Here is a 25,501-nt window from a genome sequence, read left to right as displayed (position 1 = left end):
GGCTCTGAAACAGCCCCTGCCGCTGACATCAGGGAGGCTGTCCCCTTTTGGCCTCTGTTTCTCCTCGGGTCAGGGGAGCGGTCCTCTGGCCGGGTTCCTGCGAGGGGTTGGGTCCTCGGTCCCGCGCCGACTTCCTGGAGCTGCTCTCTTGCGCCGCGGAAGCGGGCCGGGCCCTTAAACTTCGGTGCCAGAGGGGAGCTAAAGACCCGGGTTCCGAGGGGCCTGCGCGGGAACGAGGTGGGCCGCCTCCCACTCTGGGCTTCCAGCCCTGCTTACCCGCACCTCGGTTATTTACCCAGCCCCTTTCTTTCCAGTCACAACCTCACCCGGCCTCATACACCTCCGTAACTTATGAGACGCTAAAGTTTGTAGCCACCGCTGCGAGGGCGGCCTCCAGGGGCAGGGGCGGAATTAAAAGTGCGGTTCTTGCCTCAGTTCCCCACCCCCACACCCCCGCTCGGGCTTCACTGCCACGGGACGTGCCCTGCACCGGAGGCCGAAGCAGGGGCGACCCAGGGTGGCAGACTTGTCTAAGGTCGCGTTCGGGCCCCTGGACCGGTCGGGGCCAGCTGCGGGCGAGACAAGATGCAAAGAGCGGCCTGGGCCGCGGGGGTCACGGAAGGGACGCGGGGGCCCCTGAGGTCGCGCCCAGGCGGACGGAGGTTCCAGGCCCTCACCGAGCGTGGGGCCGCCCCGTCGGGACGCCTCTCCTCCGGCCGGGCCCTCACCTCAGCCGCCGCCCGCCGCGGACGCCGATCCGCGAAGGCGGCTCCAGGCTAGGTCGCGGAGCCTGCGCGCGCCCGCCGCGCACGTTCGCTCCGCCCCCTCTCGCGGCGGGACGTGGCCGTGGCCGTGGGCGCGTGCGCGCGGGACCCGGAGGGCGGAGGACTGCCCCGCCCGATCTCCGTGGCAACGAGCGGCGCCCAAGTGGCTCCCCGCCACACGCACACCCCCAGTCGTCAGCGGCGGAGCCCACTGAGCACCTTCCTGCCTCTCACAAACTTACCCGGTCCCAGCAGTGGGAGGCGGAGGCAAGTCAACCTGGTCGCCCACAGCGGAGAGCCAGGCTGGGGTCCAAGGAAGCCCTCGCCAGAGTGGAGCGTTTGAAGAGGCTCGGGAAGTTCAGCACAGCAGTATCAGCCCCTGGCATGTATCTGTACCACCCTTCGTCCTGCCACTTTCTCTCACTGAAGCTTCCCGAGAGACCTGGGAACTCAGCAAGGCAGGGCCACTTGTCCCCCTTTTACAACTGAGGAAACCGACGCCCAACTTGGACTCAGGGAAGAAGCCAATGGATGGATCCAACCTTTGGAACAGCGCAAATGCCGGTCACGTCTCCAACACTCCACCCCACTCCCAACCAGAGCACAGAAGTGGTCATTCATCCACCCAACATTTACTTATCCCTGCAAGAATAGTTCTAGAGGCTGGGGATACTGAATAAACAAAACCAAGGCCTCGACCTCTTGGAGCTCACCAAGAACCGCCCCCCTCCAGGCTCTTGAGTGAGGCTGGTCTGCCCATCTAGCTTAAGGTATATTAGGTAACTTTCGGGTCAAGTGTAAGCCCCTTGAACATAGGTTGAATCTTCAGCTCATATTTCTGAGGACCTACAAAGTACATTTCTAGAGCCCTAAGGATCTAACTTTGCTCTCCTGAGAGGCCCTGGAGACAGCTGTACTCCTGAGCTTGGCGGCAAGACCAGCTAGACCAAAAGCTACCTTGGTGCTCCTGACACAGAGGACATGTATTTAGAAGGGGAATCGTCTTAGTGTGGACTCCACTACTGCATTAGCAAAGTGCAGACGGGGCACACAGAGGCCCTCGTAATCCTGGCTTCCTTTCCCACTACTTCACACAGTTCCTTCCACAGGCAGAAAATGATGACCCTCATGCGTGGGGCCAAGCCTGTCCTCAGCTCGCTGGGCAAACATTGGCAGAAGGAGCAGCTGGCCCCTCACAGGCACTCAGGGCTGGGTTGGCAGGGTCGTGGCAGTTCTTCTGCTTATGAACATCAAATACATGATCAGACCCTTCAGGTGCTCCAGGCAAGTGGGCTATATATATACTTGGAAACATTTCCTATGAGATAAGGGCCAGTTCGTGGTTCAGAGACAAGACAGCTTCTGCCCACAGTGTTTGGCTGGTCATTTTTCCTGTTTCTCAGAATCTGAGGAGTTTCTCCCAGGAAACCAGGTATAGAACTGCCCTTTCCTCCTCATGTCCTCTCTGCTCACTTCCTACAGGCTGGCTGGGAATTCCAGAAGCCTGCATCAGAATTCAGGGGGTGCCTTAGTAGCTTCACCACCTCTGCTGTGAATGGAGAGTCTGCCTATGACTGAGACTGCTGGCCATAAGCCCCCCTCCCCAACCCTTGGCAGGTATCTCTGCAAGACCTCTGCTAGCCACCAGGAGGCAGCAGCCAAGACAAGCTGCCAAAAGAGGCGTTCCTCATCCCTCTTGAATTTAGTGTAAGACCTCTTCACCTAGCCATCTGCCCTACACGCAGTGCACTCCCAGCCCCCAATAGCATATATTCTGAGCCCAGACTTGGCCTTAGTCTCCTCCTTTTTTCTGTCCAAGAAATCCCCACAGAGCCTCTTTAATTCTCGCTCAGTAAACTAAGAGAGACTGTTTCTCTAGGGCTCCTTGCCTTACAGGGACCAAACTTGGAAAGACAAAGGGTAGACTACCCCCACCTTCCCTTTCTCCTCCTATTCCAAAGCCTGGATAGTTCTCTGTGAGGCTATGGCTAGACCCACTAACTCAGATGACAAAGGGAGGAGGACTACGCATTGTAAGATGGTCTGCAGATCCTGCTACCAGCCATCTCCCACCTGCTGAAAGGCACGGATGCTGCACCTAATCCCCAGTCTGGTTAGGGGTGCCCCAGCAGAACTTGCCATGATTGCGGACCATCTAGCCTCAGGCCACTCTGAGTCTGTTTCACTGTTTCCTCTAGAGCCTGGAAATGTGGTCTTCTTCAGGTAAGCAAAGGCAGAAAAAGTCTAGCGAACCCCACTGTAACAAAGCCTGTCAGCAGTTTGCCCTCTATTCCTCCCTCCCTAACCCCACCCTACCCACCCTGTGTCATCTCAATGCCCACTATACTCTAAGTTATATCCTTTTTACCACCCAGCTGAACAGTTGTTTAGACAATTCCTTGATCAAAAAACACTGCCTTCTTGAGTTTAAATTTTATTTTACAAAAAGAGAAATAAAGAAAACTGATAGGCAGTTATACTGACTTACAATTGTTCTGTTTGCTTTTTTAAAAAAGTGACATGAAACACAAGTAAAAATAAATACGTCATAGAAACAGCCAGTTGCCCAGTCTCTGGGGCAGGAGCACCTGCCCTGCTGAGAGAGGAGGGAAGCCCATGATCACACCAGCAGCTGGAGCACCCAGCCACAGATGCTCCTCAAAGCCAGGCGCAGCAGGTCCCGGGCCTCAGGGGGCGTCCTGAGGAAAGAAGACGGAAAACCAAAGCCAGGTGCCAGGTCCCTGGGGCCATTTCATATCCCCCCACTCCTCCCGGCAGCCGTGTGGCCTTTAGTGGTTATCCATTGCGACCCCCTCAACCCACCTGGACCCTCTTCCCCTGACCCTTCTGGAGAAGGTACAGGAAAAAAAAACCAGTCTTGGGCAGGCTGAGGGGGATTTTTCCCGTGAGTCCCCAGCCCACCCTGAGTAACACAACCAGATAACAGTTTACACCCATGTGCATGAGTGCACACTCTATCTTGCATGTGCACACGCACACACGCACACATGCACACACACAAGTGCACACACACCTGGGCTGAGTGCTCTTCCAGAGGAGGGTCCTGGGTCAGGTCACAGTATGAGGTCCCCTCTTCTGAATATCATCCCAGTAGTGGTAACAGAGTACCCAAATCTCCTCCAGCCCTCTGCACTAGACTCTGCAGCCTACCTGGCTACCTCTTCCCAATGCAATAGATGACTATATCCAACCAACCTGTGAGAGGAAAGGGGCAGACTCAGGTCCCTGAAAAATGAAGTTGGACACTGCCTGCTTGGGAAGTTCATCGTTAAGACTTGGGTATTCATAAAAGGCCTAGGGCCAAGCTAGTGGCACAGAAGAGACATGAAGGGGTCACATCGAACACACAGGGCAGAAGAGTCAATAGAAGAGGACAGAGTCTGCAGGTGACTGACAGCGCAGCATTCTCAGGCCTCGAGGTGCAGATTTCCTGGGTAGAAGTCAGAGGAGGGCCAGAAAGTCTGCTGGGGGGTCCGTTGAGGGGAAGAGCTCTTCTTTCAGAGGCGGCTTACTGTGGGGAAAATGACTTAGCTGGGTGCACAGGCCATGGCTCAGAAGGGAGACGAGTTTTCTGAGGAATCACAGGAAACTGGGAAGTGGGAGGAAGGGGGTCATGGCCAGGAACACTAGGAATAAGGAATGTAAACCTCCCCCCCACGCCCGCCAGACATTCCCCATGGGATGAGGACTCAGTTCCAAAGCAATGCCAGGATTGAACCCACTGAGACAGAGGGCCTTGCTCTGCTGACAGCTTTGGGAGTGACAGTCTCACCCAGACTGCTAAAGTATGGTTGAGTGTTTCAACCTATCAGCAAAACTTTACCCCAGCAATTTGCTTCACGCACTGGGACGGGAATTTCATATTTAGTTGTGAATCACAAGTATACAGAGAGATACCACACACTAATTCCTAGGGAAGAGAGTTCCAAGGACCAGAAAGAGATGCTCAAGAAGCACAACCTGAAGGGGGTGAGGACTTGGTAGATATCCAATGATCTGATCCAACATGGTTCACTTACTTTCTTACTGAAATGGCTACTTTGTCTCTGGCTCAATTTTTACCCACAACAATATTAAGAAAAGGAAACTGAGTATCATTACAAATGGTAATCCTGAATCATTATGCAGTACTATATTCCCTAGCATGAGGATTTAGGCTAAACCAGATGGATGGGGCTTGAGAGCCCCTTGAAAACATCCTATGGAAGACAATGGTGAGGGAAAATGCTGAGGGGCCTAATCTACTACCGACCCCTCCTCTTACCCCTCTCCCCCATATCACCACCCTTCCCTCACTCAGGCCTGGATGGTAGGTGGAAGCCACCGTCAAGTGTTTCTGCTCAAAGAGGCTGTAAAACATGGTTCTTAGGCTCTGAGACATTTCCTGCTTCCCTCACACACATATTTAGTGTGCATGCACACTTGCCTACCACCATACATAGCAGAAAAGTAGAAGTGTTTTTCAGATTAAAAAACAAAAACCTAAAGCATGAAACTGGTAGCATTTCAATTTCCCATGATCCCACCCCATACCCCCTATACAATATAAGCTGCACATATTAAAGAAAGCCTTCTCTAGCCAGCTCAGCCTCCCAAAACTATTGCCTCTTCTGACCTGAAGCAAGACCCAGCCCCTGGAATCAGTGAGTAGAGAACAAGTATATACTGCCTCTCAGAATACCCATTCACTTCCTGGTACTTTCAAAGGCCCATCCTTCCAGTAATTGGTTTCAATCCCTTGCTGACAGTTTCCAGATTCTCAGCGCCTACTGCTAGGACTTCTTAGAGGTGAACACAGACATACTCCTCCACCCCTACCACACACACACACACACACACACACACACAGTCTCTGGGATCCTAGTATACCAGGGCCTTAGAGGCTATCATTTGTAGCCCAGGTTGTGAGTGTGCTCTGCAAATCAGAGATCCAGGCTAGCTCACTCCTACTGCACCAGTCTCAAACCTGAGAGCCCACTCCAACTGAGTCCCTTCAGCATCCATTCTTGGGATGCATCGGGAAGAAAAAGCACTGGTTGGAACTGCTATTTTAAAATTATTAAAATAATTTGCATAGCTAAATTGTAGATCTAAGGCTTCTATGAGTAGGAGAGTTAAGTGTCTGATAGGGTACCTATGAAAACAGAGAGTGAAAGCTCCATAAGTTCCACTTTTGGTGCAACCAGACAGCACACACACACACACACACACACACGCATGCATGCAGCCCCATCAGCCATCTCTTTGTCTCTTCTCTGGGGACAATACCCCAGAATGTGCTAAAGCCCTCCAACAATGGAAACAGGCTGGTCAGAAGGGTAGCAGAAGCAGCTACTATGAGGGGCGACCTGGCTAAGTTGCCTCCGAGGTTGGTAAGAGGCAGGTGCAGCAGCTGCTCAGTGAGGAAGGACCCATGACTAGGTGGCAAAACTCTAAAGCCAGACAGGTTTGTTCATCATAAAGAACTGCCTAGCAAAGTCGGTGACAGGAGGGAAAAAAGAGTCAATAGGAAGACAGCCAGTGTTTATGCTTAAAGACTAGATGTCCCCTCCCCTGCCACTGGCAACAAGAAAGAGGAGACCCAGAATGACTGATGTATTTTTTCAGACAAAAGCCAGACTTAAGGCTCCTACAGAGGAAAGGCTGCCCCGTGTTCCGTCAAAGAGGACAGAGATAACAGACACCCATCCCATAAAGATCATCTGATAGGCTGGGGAGGCCAAAACATTTCCCAGTAAGAAATCAATAGTCTATTCTTCCAACCCAGCAGTCACCTACGTATGCACAGCTTCACTATTCAGTACAGAGGGCCTGCCTCTAAGGTCATCCCAGGAGGACACAGCGCCAAATCTGGGGTCACTGACTTCCCAGTAGCAAACTCCATGATCCCAAGTTTCAATCTCTGTGGAATGAGTCTCACCCCCACTAACTATCCAGTCACAAGATTCTCTGATCTTCCTGAGAGGCCGTTTCCCCAAAACATAGTCATTTAGTATAAACTTTGGTCAAGCCTAACTCTCTTTCCTTGGTCAATTCACCATCTACCTGGGATTTATTTACCCCTATGGGGTCTGGGGGATCTTAACATTGCCCTTCCTAGCTCCTACCGTCCCCATATCCACCCCCCCAAAAAAAAGACACATGGAAAATCCAAATAATAAATAATTGCCCATAAAAAATAAATTAACATGGAGCTTTCTAGCAGGAAAGCAAAGGAAAGGCAAGGCCACAAGGACAAGCAGGTGGGGGCTCAGTTCCATCCTTGTGAAGGTCTATTCCGGTCACACTCCATGACTTCTTGCTCACACACCGCAGTATGCCCGTCCCAGCCTCTGCACACAAATCTCACACCCTGTGAAGGGAGATCTGCTCAGAGACAACCACTGGGGAAAGACACAGAGATTGGTAATGCCCATTTTCTCTCCTAATTTCCCCCAAATTCCAAAATAGATGTGGCTATAAAGACCAGGGACTTGGATTAGCTGGGCCTTCTCCTCACCCAACTAGAAAGAAACTTGAGCGTTCCATGGCTCTTCTCCTGGGCTCAACACGATGTTCATACTAATAGTTGCCATGAACCACCACACACCAATTTCCATTTTAAAAATGATAAATTCATTTTTTAGTTCCCCCCTTCGTCTCTCCCACCCTCCCCTCCCACCGCCACCCCTGCTCTGTTACATACACATATAGACATAAACACATACACACATACGCACACAAACATACATACCTGGTTTGCTTCTTTCCTGTCCCTAAAAGGACTCCATTTCACATGAAATCTCAATCTGCTCTCCCTGCCCACCCTCCTTCACTTATCCTTCTTCCCTCCCCTCCCCTCTCTAGGCCAAGCTAAGTCACCCAGTAAGGCAGCTCTCTTGGGAGAGAATGTTCCCAAAGACAGAAATGGGATGTGAGCTTCTACACTCAGATGGCAGGCAAGCAAGCAAGCACACAGCATAAGCAAGGCAGGCAGGAAGAGAGGCAGGCTGCCCTGCCCCTCCATTCCTGTTTTGGGTCCCTGATTTCCCGCTATTGCTGCTCTGTTGGCTTTTTTTTTTTTTTTCCTCCTCTTATGTTAAATAGCAACAGAGCCCTGCCATTGTGGTCAACCACCTTTCTTTGTCCTCTTCCTTTTCCCTCCTGCCAAGTGCCCTATTCTCAGAAAGCCCAGATTGCTGCCTTTCAGCTTGGTGGGCAACCTGCCGGGGACCCCAAGTGAGGTGGAGAGGGGCTCCCCAGCTATTTCCCAGTGACCTCTATCACATCATCGTCCTTATCCTCATCGTCATTGGAGCTGAACCCCACCTCAGCAACCTCGTGAGAGTCAAATGGAGGCACCTGGGACCGGAGGAGGCCGCCAGCTGGGTAGCCTGCATGTGGGGACATGTAGCCTGGGTAGACAGACATGCCCCGTGAAAGGTTGCTGGGTAAGACAGGGGAAGGAAAAGGCGCGAACATCCTCGGCTCGGACAGGAGTGGCTGTGAGAATGGGAGTGAGTAGCTGGGTAGTATCCCTGGAACAGAGGGGTTGAGCATGAAGGTGGGGTTGCTGGCAGTGACTGAGGTAGCCGTGGAAGAGGAACTGACAGGGCCTGCTGGCACCAGAGGGTCAGTAGTCACTGGAAACACCAGGCGGGCATCTGCCAGCAAGTTGGACAGCTGGTAGTAGGAGGGGGTACTGCCCATAAACAAGGAGTTCTCCCCAGCCTGGGAGGTGAAGGGAGCGGTGAGGTTATGATTTAAGGAGACGGGTGGCATGGCAAACCCGCCAGAAACTGGATACCCGTGTTCATACGGCTGCACGGGGGCTGGCAGGTGGCCCTTCCTGGACCGCCGGCGGGCTGACTCCTGGGCAGCAGGTGGTGTGGCCAACTTCCGCTTATGGCCCCGTAAGTCCAACACCGGGTTCCTGTCACCACAGGGCTGGCCGGTCACTAAGAGGGAACTATTGAGGCAATGACCCCCATGTCGAGGCTCAGTCCCGAGAGCTGTCCCAGGAACAGCACTGCTGTCCACAAGTTGGGCCGGGGGGCCAGGCAGGGCAGCACTGGAGCTTGGGGAGCTCTGCTGGGATTCCCTGGCGGCAGCCACATCTGCATACTGCTGGAGCTCACTGATGATCTCCGGGCTGTCTGGAGAGACGGGCCTGGCCAGCCCCTCAGGGTCGGGGGCTTTGGGTGATGAGGCACTGTGTCTGCCATTGCTTGCGGACTCGAGAGAAGGCCCCTGGGAACCTGGGGAATAAAATGTAGGTAACTGAGAAGCAGAATAGCCAGGGAGATAAGGAGGGTATAGGAAAAATTCCATAAAAAAAAAACAAAATCAAAACAAACAAAAAATCTTGTCCTGTGATCCCCCAAATTCAAAGAATCTGATGTCCAAACAACATCCTCCAGTCAACTTTTCCCAGTCACAAAGAAAGAAATCCTTTGATCTAGGAAATAAGATGTGTAACTCTGCACCCCAGTTCCCCAATCTGTGAAACTCAACAAAGGTGAATCCTAGGAGATAATGAATATCAAATGCTAATAGGTCATTCTTATAACGAGCTGGACTCCTTCTGAGAAGGGACAGAGACAACCAGTGACCAGGATGGGAGACAAAAGGAAAATTAAGTTTAAACAGCAGTCCACCCTAGTTTAAAAACAAAACCAAATCCACAGCCCTGGAAGACGACTGGGACAAGCTGGGATATGGCCTGGATACTAGGTAGTATTTTTAGTGTGATAATGGTGTAAACTTTTGTTTTAGTGTGATAATGGTATTTTGGCTAGAAGGAGAATGTCCTTAACTCTTAGGAGATGTGTGCTGAAGTACTTAAAGGTAAAATGACATGACATCTTCAACTTCCAAATAGTTCCAGTAAGAGGAAGGGAGAGACAGAAGAAAGTTTATGAGAACAGTGACAGTCATTGGATCTAGATGTGTGGTACATAGGTGCTGTTCTTTCAACTTGTCTGTAGGTGTGGAAATTGCTGTAATAAAAGTTGGAAACAAGAGCAGTGTAGTGCTCATATGACAGGAGGACAGATGAGAGCCACTCCTGTAGAAGGGAACCTGGTTGGACCTCCTAACGTTAATGTGCCACACACACACACTCTTTGACCTGCTCCCTCTCTCTTAAGTAAATAAATAAAACTTTAAAAAAAAAAAAAGAATGGAAAAAACTTATGTATATATATTTAACACAGAGACTGAGACACACACAGTTGTGCACACACATTCCTGTATGTGTGTGATGTATCTCTGAAAAAAGCAAATGACAGCAGCACTGCCAGAAAGGAGCACTAGATGACTGGGGGTTTTGGAGGCAGGGAGAGAACATGCCTTTCACTTTACCCCTCTTATGCCTTTTGAATTGTGAACCATGTACACATTATTCAAAAAATAAAGTAATTACAGGGGCACATGGGTGGCTCAGTGGGTTAAAGCCTCTGCCTTCAGCTCTGGTCATGGTCCCAGGGTCCTGGGATCGAGCCCCACATCGGGCTCTCTGCTCATTGGGGAGCCTGCTTCCCCCTCTCTCTCTGCCTACTTGTGATCTCTGTCTGTCAAATAAATAAATAAAATCTTAAAAAATATAAAAATAAAGTAATTACAAACAAAAATAAAGTAATTACAAACCAAACCAAACCAAACCAAAAAGTGCTGTGCAGGCCAACAGAAAGAAGCCACCACTGTACCTGAGGCAGCCATCCGACCATCTTCCGGGACCTTCGGTTTGCCCGTTGCCCGGACAGCAAAGATCCGCCCGTCACTGGTACGGATGTACGTCCCTAGAAGAAATAGGAGGAAGCCTGCTAGGAGCCAACATGCAATCAACCAACTCTGGGAAAGTCCAGAGCTAGGCACCATGGGCTGGGAAACAGCTATAAAATTAGGTCTCACACCCTCTCTCAAGAACCCTGAAATGACAAGTGGAGTGGCTGAGCTGTGGACCCAATATTATTCATTCATTCCACAAACAAGGCACAACTACCATGTATGAGGCATTGTCCTAGAAGCTGAAGAACACAAGACAGAAAAGGGCCCTGTCTCATGGAGCTCAGCCTCTGGAGGAAACAGAAAGAAAATGATGCCAGAAAATACCAGGAAAGGTTAATGAAATGGAGGAAATAAAGGGGTAGCTAGCACAGACAGTAGTTGGCTGCCTTGGTTTTGGGCAAAGTACTCTCTTAATCTGAGGGGTCCTCCTCTTGATCTGAGGGGAAAGAGCCTCACTGCCTCAACACCCTCTTCTCCCTTGGTAGGAATAACTCAAGAAAAGCCTTCTATTCCCACAGGACACTAACCTACCTTCTCCATCTTTTGATCAATCTCCTGGAAGGTCAGGGCTGCCTCCAGGTCAGAAGTCAACAAACATTTTCTTTAAGGGCCAGTTAGTAAATATTTTTGCCTTGTAGGCCAAAGTGTTACAACCACTCAACTCTGTTACTATAATGAAAACGGGGTGGGGGTGGGGGGCAGCTGTGCTCCAAAGATCTTTAATTTCATATAATTTTCAGGTTCTACAAAATATTATTATTATTATTTTTAACCAATTAAAAATGTATAACCCATGCTTAGCTCACAGGTAGAGAAACAGGAAGCAGGCAGGATTTGGCCCATGGGCCATAGTTTACTGACCCATGCTCTAGGATAGGAAGAGCCTAGTAAGGGGGCTGGGTATAATCTTCTCTATGTGTCATAGCTTCATGGCATATTTTCCCTGAGCCTGAAGGTACCTTTGACCCAAAAGAGGCTAGGGCGAAAGCTCCTTGCTAAACAAAGTACCTCAGGGAGCCTCATACAGTAAAGGATGATCTGAATGATAGGCTCAGATTACATCCTGACAATTACAGATGACAATTACATCTGGACCAGATGGTCCAGAATTCTCATTCCAGCAATCTCATCTCCCTCTGTAAGGAGGCCAGAGGCAGCAGGCTTTTTAAATTACTACACTCAAGGGCCACTTGGTTGGTACAGTTGGTTAAGCATCCAGCTCTCTGTTTTGGCTCAGATCGTGATCTCAGGGTCGTGGGATTGAGCCCTGCACTGGGCTCCACAGTCAGCAGGCAGTCTGCTTAGGACTCTCCCCATATCCCTCTGCTCCTCCCCTACCCCTCTCTAAAATAAATAAATAAATCTTAAACTATCACACTCAAAATATGTCTTCTAACACACATGTACTAATTCATCTTCCCAATGTACTTCCTAGTTGGAGATCTCCACCCCACTCTGAGCAAGTGGGTAAGATGACACACTAACATACACATTAGTTTATAATCCATTCCACAGCTCCCTCCCTCTACTTCTGGTCTCCCTGTGTGTAGTTCAAGTACCTGAAATTAAGCTTTTGATGGTCAAAGTAATCTATCTTGAATAAACAAACTGCACCTGTATGACACAGCTACTAGCTGAACAACTAGATAAGGAACCAGGCTGTCCCCATCCATGAAGTTCCCCTGTTAGAAATGCCAGAATAATCCAGAAAACTGAACCTCGAGTGACCCTGTTTTTCCCTTCCCATGCCCTAATTCCCACTCTTATGTTTTAAATTCACCAATAAAGAGTAAACCCACATACCTCTAACCACCCCAACTCCTGGACTCTAACATAGACCCAGGTCTTCTCTCCCACAATCTCTCTTTACCCATGACCTCACTGTGTGGCCCTGGGGTCTTGTGTACCCTCTAGAATCTGTGATGAGTAATATTAACCCTGTTTTTTCAAAATTCACTGATGGCTGCTGTTGGGGTAACATCTTGCAACATCTTACTAGAACCACAAGTGCCAGTCCAGCCATGACACTGGCTCTGGCAAATGTCTGTGGGGGCTTGCCACAATTGCTAGGTGAGTGGTGAGGGACTTCTAGCTGATAGCATCACTGTCAACAGGCTGAGACTGACATAAAACATAGCATCTATCCAAACCCACTTCAAGATTCTCCATAAAACCAATGGTAAAATATGGGAACATAGGGACCCCAACTCTCTCCTTTTAAGTCACTGACAAATCTCTTTTGGGCCTGCCCCGACTCTGCTAAGCACCCAGAAATGTCTTTTTCTCATGCTTCTCCCACATGTGACACTTTTATAGGATAACTCCTATCCTTTCTCCAGTTCAAGCCATATGTTTATCTTCCGCTTCCCAGCCCCACACTGAACCAAAGGTAGAGGATGGGCATCTTGGTCAGGCTCTCACCTTTTGTCCCACGGATGATATGGATGCTCTCACCAGCATTAATTCTTGCCTGTACATCTGTGGAACTGTTGAGTCCAGGAATAACAATATCTAGTGAAGACAAAGACCTCAGATTTAGATTACCTGACTGAGAGGGAAAAAAGATGCAAAGTCCACATCCACCCCTGTTCCTCAGTGGCTTCCCTAAAGCCTCTCAGGGGAGTGGAGGTCTGAACCAAGGAGGACGAGGCAAGCAAGGCCTCCTCTCACAGTTGTATGGCAAAGAATACTAGGAAAACAAGAAACTCTTTAGAAATCCAATTATCTTTCTGATCAATTTCCTCTGATTTAATTAAAAACTCACAGAGTTTTAGTGTGGAGAAAGTTCTAGTTCACATGGTTATTTCTACATTTGCTTATTTTCCTCCTCCCTAAGCTATCTGCATCCATTTGCTACACATCACTTTAGGCTCCCAAAGTAGCCTCATCCTCTTCGTTGCTGGCATTGCTTCACACCTAACTAAAGAGTAAAAAGTATGTTCAAGAATCAGCAGAGAAGTTGTCTCTCAAGAGGCTCTCTTTTTGCTTTTGCCCATTTCACAATGATTTTACAATGGACACACATTATTTTCATACTCAAAAAACAAGATATTTTTATTAAAATTAATGTACCATGAATATTTCTAGATAATACGATGAAACAGGTCCACAAAATGCTTTCCTTCCCAATTACCCTGAATCACAGAACCAATCTCAGAGACAGACAGGCTGCCAGCCTCCTACCACAGGCCCACCATACTCAACCCATATCAAACTCACAAACAAGGGAGCAAGTGACATTCAGGTCTCCTAGTTAAGTAGGGAGGTTAACAGTCATCCTTTATACACAGCTGACCCTATAGTCAGGCAGGACTCAACACATGCACACCTCTCTCAGACCAACCCTATGTCCCAGTGACAGTTCCACAATCTCTGCCATGCTCAGAGTCTATCCCACACATCACATTTAAGAAAACCCAGTACTGTGTTATAATTCTTAAGATATTCCATTAGAATGCAAATTCCTCAAGATCAAGGACTATCTTCTCTGTTTTTACCCACAGTGCTAATGTAGTAAGGCCTAGAATACAAAAGGTGTTTAATAAACACTTCCTGAAAGAAAAAAGTAAAGGGACAGACAGCCCTGGAAGAGAAACCAACCTGTTGTGGTGACCACCTTCTGCACAAGGACCCCCGCACGCTGCAGGTAGTTGATCGGGAAGTTCATAGCTGGATTGGTGCTGGAGGCAGAGCTTACACTGCCTCCCAGTGGGACATGCCGGGGCATCATGGGGATGGGGGTGGACTGCACAGGGCGAACACTGGCCACAGGCTTCTCATCACTCTTCAGTGTTGGCTGCCTGTGAAAGAAGAACACACACCTAAGAGAATTTGGCAGAATGGCCCTTACTCACCTTTCTGCAAAGGCTGCAGAGCTTCTCCAGATACCCCCATTCTGTAGCCTCACTCGCTACTGAGAAGGATCAAAGAATCTGCAGAGTATATGGCCAATTCAAAAGGAGACTAGGGGCAGGACCAAGACCAAATGGCAGCAAGGGATAAAGTCTCTCAGAATCTAACAAGAAAAAGATGTTGGTGGAATAATACCTTTTTAGAGATGTGAGGCGACATTTGCTCCTTTAGAATTTAGACTGTTTATATACATTAGGAATTAGTCCTTGGAGGGAAGTTAGGAAGAGGTAAAGATGCAATAAGGGAGGAAAAGTTCTTCAAAGCACAGTGTATGCCAAGTTAAGACAAATGGATGGAATTTTCCCACTTTCCCAAGGGAAAGGGCCACGTGATGCCACACATTCAGGTGATCTTGAGGGAGCATCTGCCCAACTTCAACCATCTTTACTCTCTGGAACCTCAAGTTTCAACAAGTAATGCCGACAGTTCTCTCTCTCTCCTTTCACGGGGCTCCTCCTGGGGCATGTGTCTAAAGTGCCCCTCTAAGTCATGACTACCACAAAAGCAGTGGCCACCAAAAAGCTGTTCACAGACCCAGGCATCTGAATGGTACACGGCTATGGCCAGCCTGAGCACTGGCTGTGCATGTCTTATGCCGGCGTGCCAAAATGCTACCCCATGGTCCGTGACGCACCCCTCACTCTCCACCTTCTTTTCAACTGGAAGTTGGTACCTTCAGAAAGCTACTCCTGATTTAAGATTTTTGAAATTAAGGACCTGTCTACAAGCTTTCTGAAGTTTTGTGCCTTTGGTCTTTAGTTTTGGGGGAGAACCTCCTTGAACTGTTATATTCTTCCTTACCTAACTCAAGAATGTTGCTCTGAAGTTGCTACAGGCACCTCTGGGCAGCCCTCTGGCCCCTGTCTGAAATCCCACATTCCTAGACAGGCCACACAGCACAGCAAGTTTACCACATCTGGGTCCCATTTCCTCAATGTGCCCAGGGTGGCTTTGCAGGAGCTAGGGGCTCTGGTCAGAGGTCAGTGGGACTCTTTCCAGGATCCAAGTCAAATCAGGGTAAAAGTCAGGATAAGAGGAACCTAGCCCAAGCCCCCTACTCTGGAGGAGCTGAAGCAAGGAAAATTGGGAAGGAAACCCTCCTCACATATACCCAGACAGGATGAGGAATCAGCAGGATCATAGTATGGCTCACTAAGTGCTGTGAGAGGCTAGTGCCTCCCACAGGGCCAGAGCTGGGCCAGGAAAGGAGCTGACATAGCCTCAAGAGACCAGCCCATTTGTCACATCTTCCCGCAATGTGGCTTTTCTTCCACTGGGTTCACGCTTCGTCCATTCCTATTGTTACATGGGAAAGGCCAGAAAAGAGAATAAAAGGGGTGGAGGACAAGAAAGGAGAACATTCCCAGGCAACAGTATCCTAGAAAATGACACAGAAATAAAGTCGGAAGGTTTTCAGAGAGAGTAACGTTTTCTTGAGAGCACCTTGTACATAAAAAGCAGCAAATTTACTCATCAAATATTAGAGTCTTCCATAAAATTTACATGGTTTCAGTTCCTTTAGAATCTCATTTGTCAAGTTTTTTTTAACATGGAATCTTCATGAGAAAAAAAGTTTTAGGGCACCTAGGTGGCTCAGTCTGTTGAGTGTCTGCCTTTGGCTCAGGTCATGATCCTAGGGTCCTGGGATTGAGCCCCACCATTGGGCTCCCTGCTTAGCCAGGATCCTGATTCTTCCTCTCTCTCTGCCCCTCGCCCCCATTCATGTTCTTAACATACTCTGCTCACTCTCTAATAAATAAATAATCTTAAAAAAAAGAAAGAAAACAGTTTTAAATCTATTCCCCTCAAATAAATTAATCATCTTTAATTCATGATAATAAAAAAGTTTTTAAACAAACCACTCAATCAAGTGGCTAATCTGGTAAGGCTTACAAGGTACTTTGTCTTGAAATGAAGAAAAAAAATAAATAAACATAGATGGTGGTTTTTTAATTTCTTACAAAGAGCCTTTCTCTTCACTCAGCAACTGACTTCCAAATGTGTTCATACTCTGAACAGTTCTAAAAGTTGTACTCAAGAAAAAGATTTTTTTCCTCAGGATTGAGGCACAACCACAAAATGAAATCCCATTAAGAGTAGGAGAATTTCTTGACTGCAATCCAAGACTCACAAAAGACCTGCCCTTCACCCCTGAACTTCACTGCTTAAGCAAGATCTATGACCAAAGCAATATGGATATGAAGGCAGCTGTGTGGGAGGGTTGGGCCTCTATGTCTTAGGAATCTGCATCTTCTCCAGGAGTCCAGAAAGACTGTTCTGAGTCACAAGGCCAGTGGCTCACTCTTCTAGCCAGAGCCACTACTTAAAACACCAGGGCTGCTGAACTGCTTTGGCACCTCATCCAAGAGCAAAACCTGTCAGTTCACAACAGCCAACGAGCGAGTTGCAGGCTCTCCCTTTGTTTAAAAACAGAACCAGCCAAAAGGTTTGGGTCTGGCCCAGTAGCAGACCTTCCTCCCCTTTCAGGGACTCACCAGTTTCTCTGACTGAAAGCAGGGATGCTGGTCAGGCTCTGGTCACTGGCGGGGTAATACTGAGCGTATGACGGGCGGGTGTAGGGGACGGATGTGCGCTTGTCTTCCTCATAGCTTTTCTTTGCTGCTTTTTTCTCAGCCTTGGTCAGCTTGTGATCCTTTCGGTTAAGGAGCAATGACTCATGCTCAAAAGGCTCCTGGGGACACAGGAGGATGTTGATTTAATTACCAGTCTTTGTGTCAACATGACTGATATACAATGAAGCTTCCTCTGACAACGACAAAGGGCTACCTCTAGTACTTGCCAACAGCCTGCTCACACACAGACAGGCAGGTTTACTGTCTCTTTGTCAAGAGTATAATTCACAACTCTAACCCAGCCACATCTTTACAAAACCCAAGTCTGCTTTCTATATCAAAAGGATGGGAGAGTTCAGAGAATTAACAGAATACATTTCTAGAATTTCACCCCTTCTTTCTGCTAGGAAAAACTCACACTGGCCAAATTACTCCACACGGCTGAGCTGAGCACTCCAAGGACAAGACTGGGGTGGAAATAGGTGGCTGGGGGACTACATGGGGTAAGGAGAAGAATCAGCTGAGTTCAAGTCCTCTGCATGAAAAAAAAAAAACCCTCAGATGAAGGAAACAGGTCTGCCAGATAAGACTCCCTCTAGGTTCTTACCTTGGTGATGAGGTGAGGGTACTTCAGACAGGCAAGTTGCAGGACTGGTTCCTTGATCCCCTTTATGTTCAAGGATGCTTGGGGAGCTGGCTCCTTCTCAACAAAGTGCAGTAGGTTCTCCACCTCCTTCCGGGTAAAATTCAGCATTGGATTAAGATCATCTACCACTCGATCTGGAAAGGAGAAGACATGGAGAAAGTTACTACATTGTGGAGAAGACCACAAAAGCACAGCTACAAATACTGGGAGAAAAGAGGGGTTGTGGCTGGCATAATTGTCACTAGTATCTAAACCACCTCAGGCCATCCGATATTTGAAAAGTCAAAGCCCAGGTCTTAGGCCCTGGTCAAACGAAATATCAGTAAGAAACCTATACGGCTAGCTCAGCTCTTTTCATTATACCTGCCCTCAACAAGTTGAGGTCAGTCCCCTCTTAAAGCAATTATTTAAATTGCAATGGGATGGGAGGAACCACTGACTTTCTGTGATTCAAAAACTACCTGTGTTCCCACAACCTGCCCCTCTCCTCCCACCACTGATACAATAGGATAGTATCAGAACTCCTGGGCGACTCAGTTGGTTAAGTGTCTGTCTTCAGCTCAGGTCATGATCCCAGAGTCCTGGGATCAAGTTCCACATTAGGTTCCTTGCTCAGTGGGGAGACTGCTTCTCCCTCTGCCTGCCACTCTTCCCTGCTTATGCTCTCTCCCTCTCTGATAAATAAATGAATAAAATATTTTTAAAAATAATTTTAAAAATAAGGATAGTATTGACCCTAAAGGTGCCCCACCTGACATGCCCTGCTTGGAAATCTGACGGTCATAGATCTTCTTTTCAAGGGTGAAATCAGCCACAAGGCGATAAATGTGACAGGGCTTTTTCTGGCCGTAACGGTATACCCGACATACTGCCTGGGCATCATGGCAAGGGTTCCAGGAAGCATCAAATACCACCACTCGGTTGGCACCAATCAGATTCACACCCAAGCACCCGGCCCTTTAAAACACAAGCCAACAATCACAGAATTTTAGTTTTAAAGACAGTTTTTAAATTGGTTTCACTCTGTGACTCCTGCCCCAATATTATCTCCTTTGTCCTAAGCACAACATAATGGAGGATTCTACTGTCCTGCTGATGAACAGTACATTCTTTAAGCACTGAACAATACGCCCTGAAAAATCTAACAAAGAAGTGTCTACCAGTTCAGAAAGAAAACCCACTCTCTACTCCTCTGTAATGGTTGAGGCTTCTTCATCCTGGCCCCAGAATAATGTCACCTGAAGGGAGACGCCTACAAGCAGATGTTTCTGGTATGTTTAGTCTACCAGCCTTGGAAAGTGACAGTTCATACCCATCAAGGGCATTGTGATGGCAGAATACAGCACAACCTTCAAGCTGCTTGGCATGAGAAAAAGAACGCCATCAGTCTTTTACAGTTACATTACACTCCCACCCCCTCCCTTTTTTTTCACACTTTCCACTTTTTAAAGCACTTTCACATTAATCACATCATCCAAGACTCAGAACACTCCTGAAAGAAAAGCTAATTATGACCATTGTTAGTGAAGGTCTCAGAGAACTTCATGACATTATCATAATTACCCTCCTAACACAACTTCCTTTTGGGTCTCCTCTCTGACCTCAAAAACAAGTCACATACCTGAGCAGATCTCTTCTGACAGAACTTGGATGAGCCTTTGGGTATCTGCCTATGTGGCCAACTACCCTGAACACAATCCTCTGATCTCCCCTCTTAGGATCCACTCACCTTGTGGACAGAAGGAACAGCCAGGTGGTGAGGTTGCTGGGATCATTGAACTGATTAATGAGCCGCTCCCTCTCAAAGGCAGGGGTGCTACCATCTAGCCCTAGGAGAGAAGGAAAACCACAAAAAAAGGACTGATGAGGGCAGGGGTACACAGCAAAATCACTGGGCAAACGTGTTTTAAAAACAAAAGAAAGAAATAGACTCAATACTCAGATTCCACTCCCTCGGACATTCTATGGGTCTACAGTGAGACCCAGACTCTTACAATTTAAAAATATGCCCATGTGCAACAAGGATTATAAACTATGTTGTTCCCTTTAGTATCTTAGGTCAATTCTAAGGCCAAGGTTCATAGACTTCAGGGTGCGTAAGAATCACCCTAAATAGGGAAGCTTGGTAAACACTGGCTCAGGGTGACCTCTCTGCCTCAGTCCTGTAAATCCTGGTGAGTGCAGAAGGCCCAAGAGTTGTGTTTTGATATGGATGATATCCCTCCATCAGGAATTTGCACTGTTACAAGCTCCTATGAATAAGAACTTGCTCTAAGGAGACATTAAAAGGAATAGATCTGGAGCAGTGGGGTATATGGTTGAAAAGAGGGAAGCTCAAAGGAAGAAGAAAAAGTAACCTTCAGTTAAGAAGCAGCATGAATAAGAGGGGAGGAGACTACATTTGTCAGGGAAAAGAGAGAAATGGGCGAAGCTAAGGAGATGGAACATGGAGAACTGGACTGCTACTGTTTAGGAAGTCTTAGTTTAATTGCTTGGTACTAGAAGCTCTTCAACTGGCACCCAACCTACCTTCCCAACCTGAGTTCCCAAAATTTCCAAGCACAGCTCAGCATATCAACTCACTAGGCAAGCTGACACTCATCACAAGGTTGTGGGCTAGACCCTGTGCTGGGGGGTCTTCCTACCAACCCCTGCCCCTCTGATCTCTAAATACTAACATTAGGCCAGTGCTTCCCAACAAGGGTGATTTCCTTGCCCTCCCACCCCATAGGGGAGATCTGGCAATGTGAGGAGAGGTCTTTGGTTGGTATCACTAGGTGTTATCACTAGAAGCTACTGCCGCCTAGTGAGTGGAGACCAGGGACACTGCTAAACATCCTACAGTGAGTGCACAGGACAGCCCTCTGACAAAAAAGAATTATCTGGCCCAAATGTCAATATCTGGACAGTAAGTACCTGAGGTTAGTATTTCTCAATTTTTGGTTTTTAATTTTTGTCCCCTTAAAGAGCCTTATACATTTTTTCCCCAATGAACATGTCCCTCATGAAATTTTAAATACCACAGATATACTCTATATATTTACTGCATGCCTATTTGTGCTCTATACTTTGGAAAGTTAAAAAAAAAAAATCTTTGTTCCCTCAGAACTAATTTTCACCTCTTTAGGGATACCATCTCCACTATAGAGAATGTGTGATCTGAGCTAATTTATACTCACTCCGCTCCTTCTTCCTAGAATGACCTTTGGGCCACACTAACTCAGATTCTCCCCATCTTTGCAAGTCTACTGCAAGTTCCACCTCCTCCAGGAAGCCTTCTCCAACCATCTTCCCCACAATGATTCCCTTCTCCTTAGAACCTTTTAGCTCTCAACCAGTGCTACTTTGTATTTGTCCTGGAACTGTCAGATGAAGACAAGGTTTATGCCTTCTACTTCTCAGCTCTCCCCCTATCTTGCCCAAGCTCTGCAGCCCCTAGTACAGTGCCTCACTTGCTCTCAGTATCTCCCTGCTCCTTGGCTACTTCAGCTACGCCTATACATTTGATGGAGGACAGAAGAGAAGATAAAAAGGTGGAGAATTAAAGAGAAACCTTAAGCAGACCCTGCCAAGATTCCAGCAACAAAGCAGCAATGAACTCACGGAAGTAGCTGACGTTTCGTACCCACTTCTGTACTCCTTGCCCATCAGCACCAGGTAGACAGGGCACTTCTCGTTTCCCTAGGAACTCCTCAATGAGAGCCAAGGTGGAAAGGCTCTGGCTGGAAGGGACAACATTTGGTTCAGAAGGCTTCCAGACCCAACAGAATCTTGTTCCCCAAAAGGCACAAAATCATCTGCAGCCTTCAGACAGTGGGAGCTCCCAGAATCTGCACCCCATGAGAGGCAACCCCACAAAGAACCACCAAGGGTATTCTCCCTATCTCAGAATGGGAGCAGAGTCATCTACACATTTATTGTCACCAGCCCACTAAATCTGCTACCCTATTACTTCCTCAGTTGAAAAATTCTGGGGTTTACCTCAGTGCATAGTAACAAATAGCATCAGCATTAAAAACTAACATAGCATGAATATACATTAGATCTAATTATAAGCCACAATCAATATTACGGGTCTTACTAAGGAGACAGAAATCACTTGGCTGCTTTCACATTATATAGAGAGGCAGTCTCCTCAGAAGTGATAACTTGAAACCAGTGAAACACTAGACTCTCCCCGCAGCTAGAATCACTGCTATCCTCTCAAAGTGTGTCACCCATGGAAACCCTCACTCTGCGAGGCTGCCAAGCCAGGCTGGTGCCATTCAGCTCTCATCGGAGTATAATCTAGTCAGAACAACAACAAAACAAACAATCAACTTTATGTCTGTTTCCCTGAGGAGTCACGCCTTGATGGACATCAAAGTTCTGGCCAGACTGAGAATGTGACTCTGAAACAGATCATTTTACTTATCTGACCTTATACACAAAGCATAAAAATACATATATACATACATAAACAAGTAAATAAATAATTTATTATTATTTTTTAAAGTAAGCTACATGCCAAATGTGGGGCTTGAACTCATGACCCTGAAAGTAAGAACTACATGCTCTACTGACTGAGCCAGCCAGGTGCCTCCACAAAAAATTTTTAATTAAAAAAAATAAATACAGGCTGGGGAAAGACCAAAGCAAATTAGACAAGTAATCAATGTTTTCTATAAAGGGCCAGAGCGTAAATATTTGTAGGCTTTGCAGATCACACAGAGTCTGTCAAATATTCTTCTTCTTCTTTTTAAAAACCCTTTAAAAATGTAAAAACTAGGGGTGCTCAGTTGGTTGAATGTCTGACTCTTGATTTTGGCTCAGGTCATTATCTCAGGGTCATGAGATTGAGCCCCACGTTGGGCTCCATGCTCAGTGGGGAGGCTGTCTGTCCCTCTCCCTCACCCTCTGGCTGCCCCCACTCCCACCCAGCTTGCTTACACACACTATCTATCTAAAATAAATAAATAAAATCTTAAAAAAAAAAAAAAAAAAAAAGTAAAATCTAGCTCTCAGGCAGGCCACAGGCCAGATCTGACCTAGGCCATAATTTGAAGGTTTAGACTATGACCTCCAATGTCAGCCTAGGGTTTTAAATTGTTCTCTGCAGAGAAATCAAATTGGGCAAAATAAACTCCAAGAAAGAGATGAAATTCAAGAAGGTCCTCATAAGCAGCACTGAGGTGTAGAAGCATGAAGACAAAAAAGGTGAAGGGGAGCTGTTGTGACCCCAGATGGTCTCACTCTGTAGGGATTATGTTACTCTACTACAGATATATGATGTCATAGAGGAATTTCTCTTCCTACCTGAACACAAGAATCTTGTCCCCAAGCTTCACACTTTCCTCAATCAGGTGGAAAAGCAGTACCATCTTGGGAGAGTTCTCTAAGACCCCAGTCTGGTAATTAGTCAAAAGGTCCTTGGCCTGCGAGAGAGAAATGAGGCAGCTTAGAGCACATCCATTCCAGAACACTAGAAAGAAAATTCATTCCTCCCAAAGCAGAAGTGTGTGGACAACCTTTATAATTCCCTTCAGAGACCTTGGCAGAATAGTACATTGAGCAACCCCCACCCTTTCCCCACAGAGGATTCATACCATCCCTTCTCAGCAGTGGTTTATGAGCAGACGATCTGCTTGACTCACCCATTCATACGTGACAATGTTGTTGCCTCGCTCCTGGAAAGGGTTGAAGCCAACCCCCTGTAGGAACTTGCTGTTCGTTGCCTCTCCCACTGAGGAGGCCAAGGTGCTATCCTCCCCCTTGCCTTTTGTTCCCTGTGATGAGCAACGAGCACTAGTTCCCGCTGAGCCAAGCTCTTCCACATCTAGGTCCTGCTCATTGGCCAGACTCTCCTTCTGAAGGGCTTCATACAGCACATCCGGGTGATTCCAGATCTGAGGTTCAAGTTAAAGGAGAAGTGGCACAGGGCAGAGAACAATCTAAGGGTATTCCAGGAGTCTGGAAATGCACACTTGCTCAAATACACACCTCCCACAGCATACACTGGCACACCAAAAATCAAAGTATCTCCAACCCCCTCAGAGCCAAAGAGCCTACACATTCATTTTAACTAACCAACTGTGATTGCCATTTAACACGAGTGCAAGAGTTCCTACCAGTGGACATGCCCATATATTTGGTACACAATCAGAAAGGTTGTGTCAAAAGCCTTGCTTTCTTTTTTAAAGAAGAATAATAATGTTCCTGTTTTGCACAGCTACAGCCAACTACTATATGAAACAAGACTAATCTCTCCCTACGGACAAAGGTATCTGACTTACAGATGACCAACCAGAAGTCATTTCAGGGACTATTCCTGGCAGGAGTTGAGAATTCCTGGGGTGCAGGGGGCCGGAGGGGTGGGGGTGGGGGTGGGGTAACAGGAAGGGCATGTTGGCACTGTAGCATCCTCAAAGACCATGTCTGCTGTAGCTTCCTGGCCCTGGTCTAGGACTATGGCTACAAAAAAAAAAAAAAAAAAAAAAAAAATTTGAAATCCCATCTGTCCCCTGACACACACCTTCAGCTGACTTATTAAAGCAGTGGTCAATTGGGAATAATACCCAACAGATCGGCTGAGAGCTGTCAAAGAAACAGGTCCCTCATTAGGCAACAGGGAGCACATACTAAAGACAAGTCAGGGTTCATCCACCTGTTCATGGAGCTTTATGCTAAAGATACCTGGGCCCTTCTGTCCCCAAACCATCTCAAGCATTACTAGGATGAAAGAGATCTCAATCTCATTAAACACAGAATCAAACAGAAGGTACCCCCAAAACTTTTCTAAGCTATATGTATCTTGAATCTTGATTACATTAGCAGTCAAAATGCCCTACAATGTTCTTCCATTACCCCTTTTTTCCCAAGGGGAAAAAATTAGTGAGAAAGGAAACGATTTCTCAAATTCGGTAAAACAAGTTGTACAAATGAATTGCCCAACTGCAAGAAGCACCATTTACATCCTAGGCTATGGGTGGCCCCCCTAGGAACTGAGCAGCACACACCGCCAATCTCTTCTCGGGGTCCCCCAGGCTCCCATGCAGACAACCAAGGGTGGCCCCTCTCACTTTATTCTTTCTTTATCAAGGACTCCCAGCAGGAATAACTCCCTTGGGACCATGTGCATCCTTCATCTGTATGTCAGCATTCTCTGAGGTCTCAACATACCTTACAGCACACACAGAAAGCCTTAAGGGGGTTCAGCCCCAGCCAGCCACTGCTACCACAGTCTCGGAAACGGTCCATGAACTGTGTGTACAAATCTCTCTGTATCTTTGAGAGCCGTACCAGGATCACATTTTCTTCCTTGGCAGGGAGATGAATCTTCAGCACAGTGTGGCCTCTCCTACAAAGGCAGGGATCAGACCTGTCAAGCCTCTGTGGCCAGGATGGGTCAGTACAGGGAAACAAGAGAACTCTGCGTTTCTGCCCCACCTCCTCTTGGGGATCTCCACATTCACAGCAGCCTTGCGATAATGAGGATTGGTTTAATGACCATCAGAGGAAACTCATTTTAAGGATAAGAATTAGAGCAAAGAGGACTGGGTGGCAAAGACAGGGAACTTCAGGTTCCTACCCGGAGTCAGGGCTATTTCTCTCAGCTTTCTGCACAAATGCCATCTTTCTTAATAAGGAAAAACAAGGAGACTGCTTTAGACTACCCTAACTATATCTACCAAGATGCTGAAACTGGTGAGGCCATGCCGCTGAGAAGCAGCACTTCTATGCTTCTGCCAAGTCAGCAGAAGGCTAACTCTCTTTTGCTTCTCAGCAAGTGAGGCAGGTATCTCTAGAAACTTCAAAGATTAACTTCTGAGTGAAGCACT

At 47.4% G+C, this 25,501-nt stretch overlaps 2 protein-coding genes across 14 annotated transcripts in view; both read right to left on the bottom strand.

Annotated features, from left to right (window-relative positions):
* The window catches only part of TEX264 (testis expressed 264, ER-phagy receptor), a 30,417-nt gene extending 29,585 nt beyond the window's left edge, over positions 1 to 832 (bottom strand). Inside the window, exon 1 of one of the 6 annotated variants that reach the window (XM_032868190.1) lies at positions 729 to 832. The gene's annotated coding sequence lies outside the window, so the exon portion shown is untranslated. Of the gene's footprint in view, positions 1 to 340; positions 428 to 677 lie in introns of those variants that run through there. The other 5 variants (XM_032868185.1, XM_032868189.1, XM_032868188.1 and 2 more) reach the window with 5 other exon arrangements.
* Positions 833 to 7,831: 6,999 nt separating this feature from the next.
* The window catches only part of RAD54L2 (RAD54 like 2), a 110,982-nt gene continuing 93,312 nt past the window's right edge, over positions 7,832 to 25,501 (bottom strand). For all 8 annotated transcript variants that reach the window (XM_032868177.1, XM_032868180.1, XM_032868176.1 and 5 more), the window contains 12 exons: positions 24,843 to 25,020; positions 23,318 to 23,569; positions 22,980 to 23,098; positions 21,288 to 21,406; positions 19,414 to 19,513; positions 18,436 to 18,641; positions 17,646 to 17,818; positions 16,961 to 17,157; positions 14,154 to 14,353; positions 12,975 to 13,064; positions 10,472 to 10,564; positions 7,832 to 9,022 (listed from right to left, as the gene is read on the bottom strand). In XM_032868177.1, the coding sequence (XP_032724068.1) occupies positions 8,028 to 9,022; positions 10,472 to 10,564; positions 12,975 to 13,064; positions 14,154 to 14,353; positions 16,961 to 17,157; positions 17,646 to 17,818; positions 18,436 to 18,641; positions 19,414 to 19,513; positions 21,288 to 21,406; positions 22,980 to 23,098; positions 23,318 to 23,569; positions 24,843 to 25,020 (2,722 nt within the window). In that variant the 3' untranslated portion in view covers positions 7,832 to 8,027. The remainder of the gene's footprint in view (positions 9,023 to 10,471; positions 10,565 to 12,974; positions 13,065 to 14,153; positions 14,354 to 16,960; positions 17,158 to 17,645; positions 17,819 to 18,435; positions 18,642 to 19,413; positions 19,514 to 21,287; positions 21,407 to 22,979; positions 23,099 to 23,317; positions 23,570 to 24,842; positions 25,021 to 25,501) is intronic.

This window comes from Lontra canadensis, unplaced genomic scaffold (assembly GCF_010015895.1).
Source record: "Lontra canadensis isolate GAN:19392208 unplaced genomic scaffold, GSC_riverotter_1.0 scaffold35, whole genome shotgun sequence".
Lineage (NCBI taxonomy): Eukaryota > Metazoa > Chordata > Mammalia > Carnivora > Mustelidae > Lontra > Lontra canadensis.
This window is presented reverse-complemented; position numbering and strand designations above follow the sequence as displayed.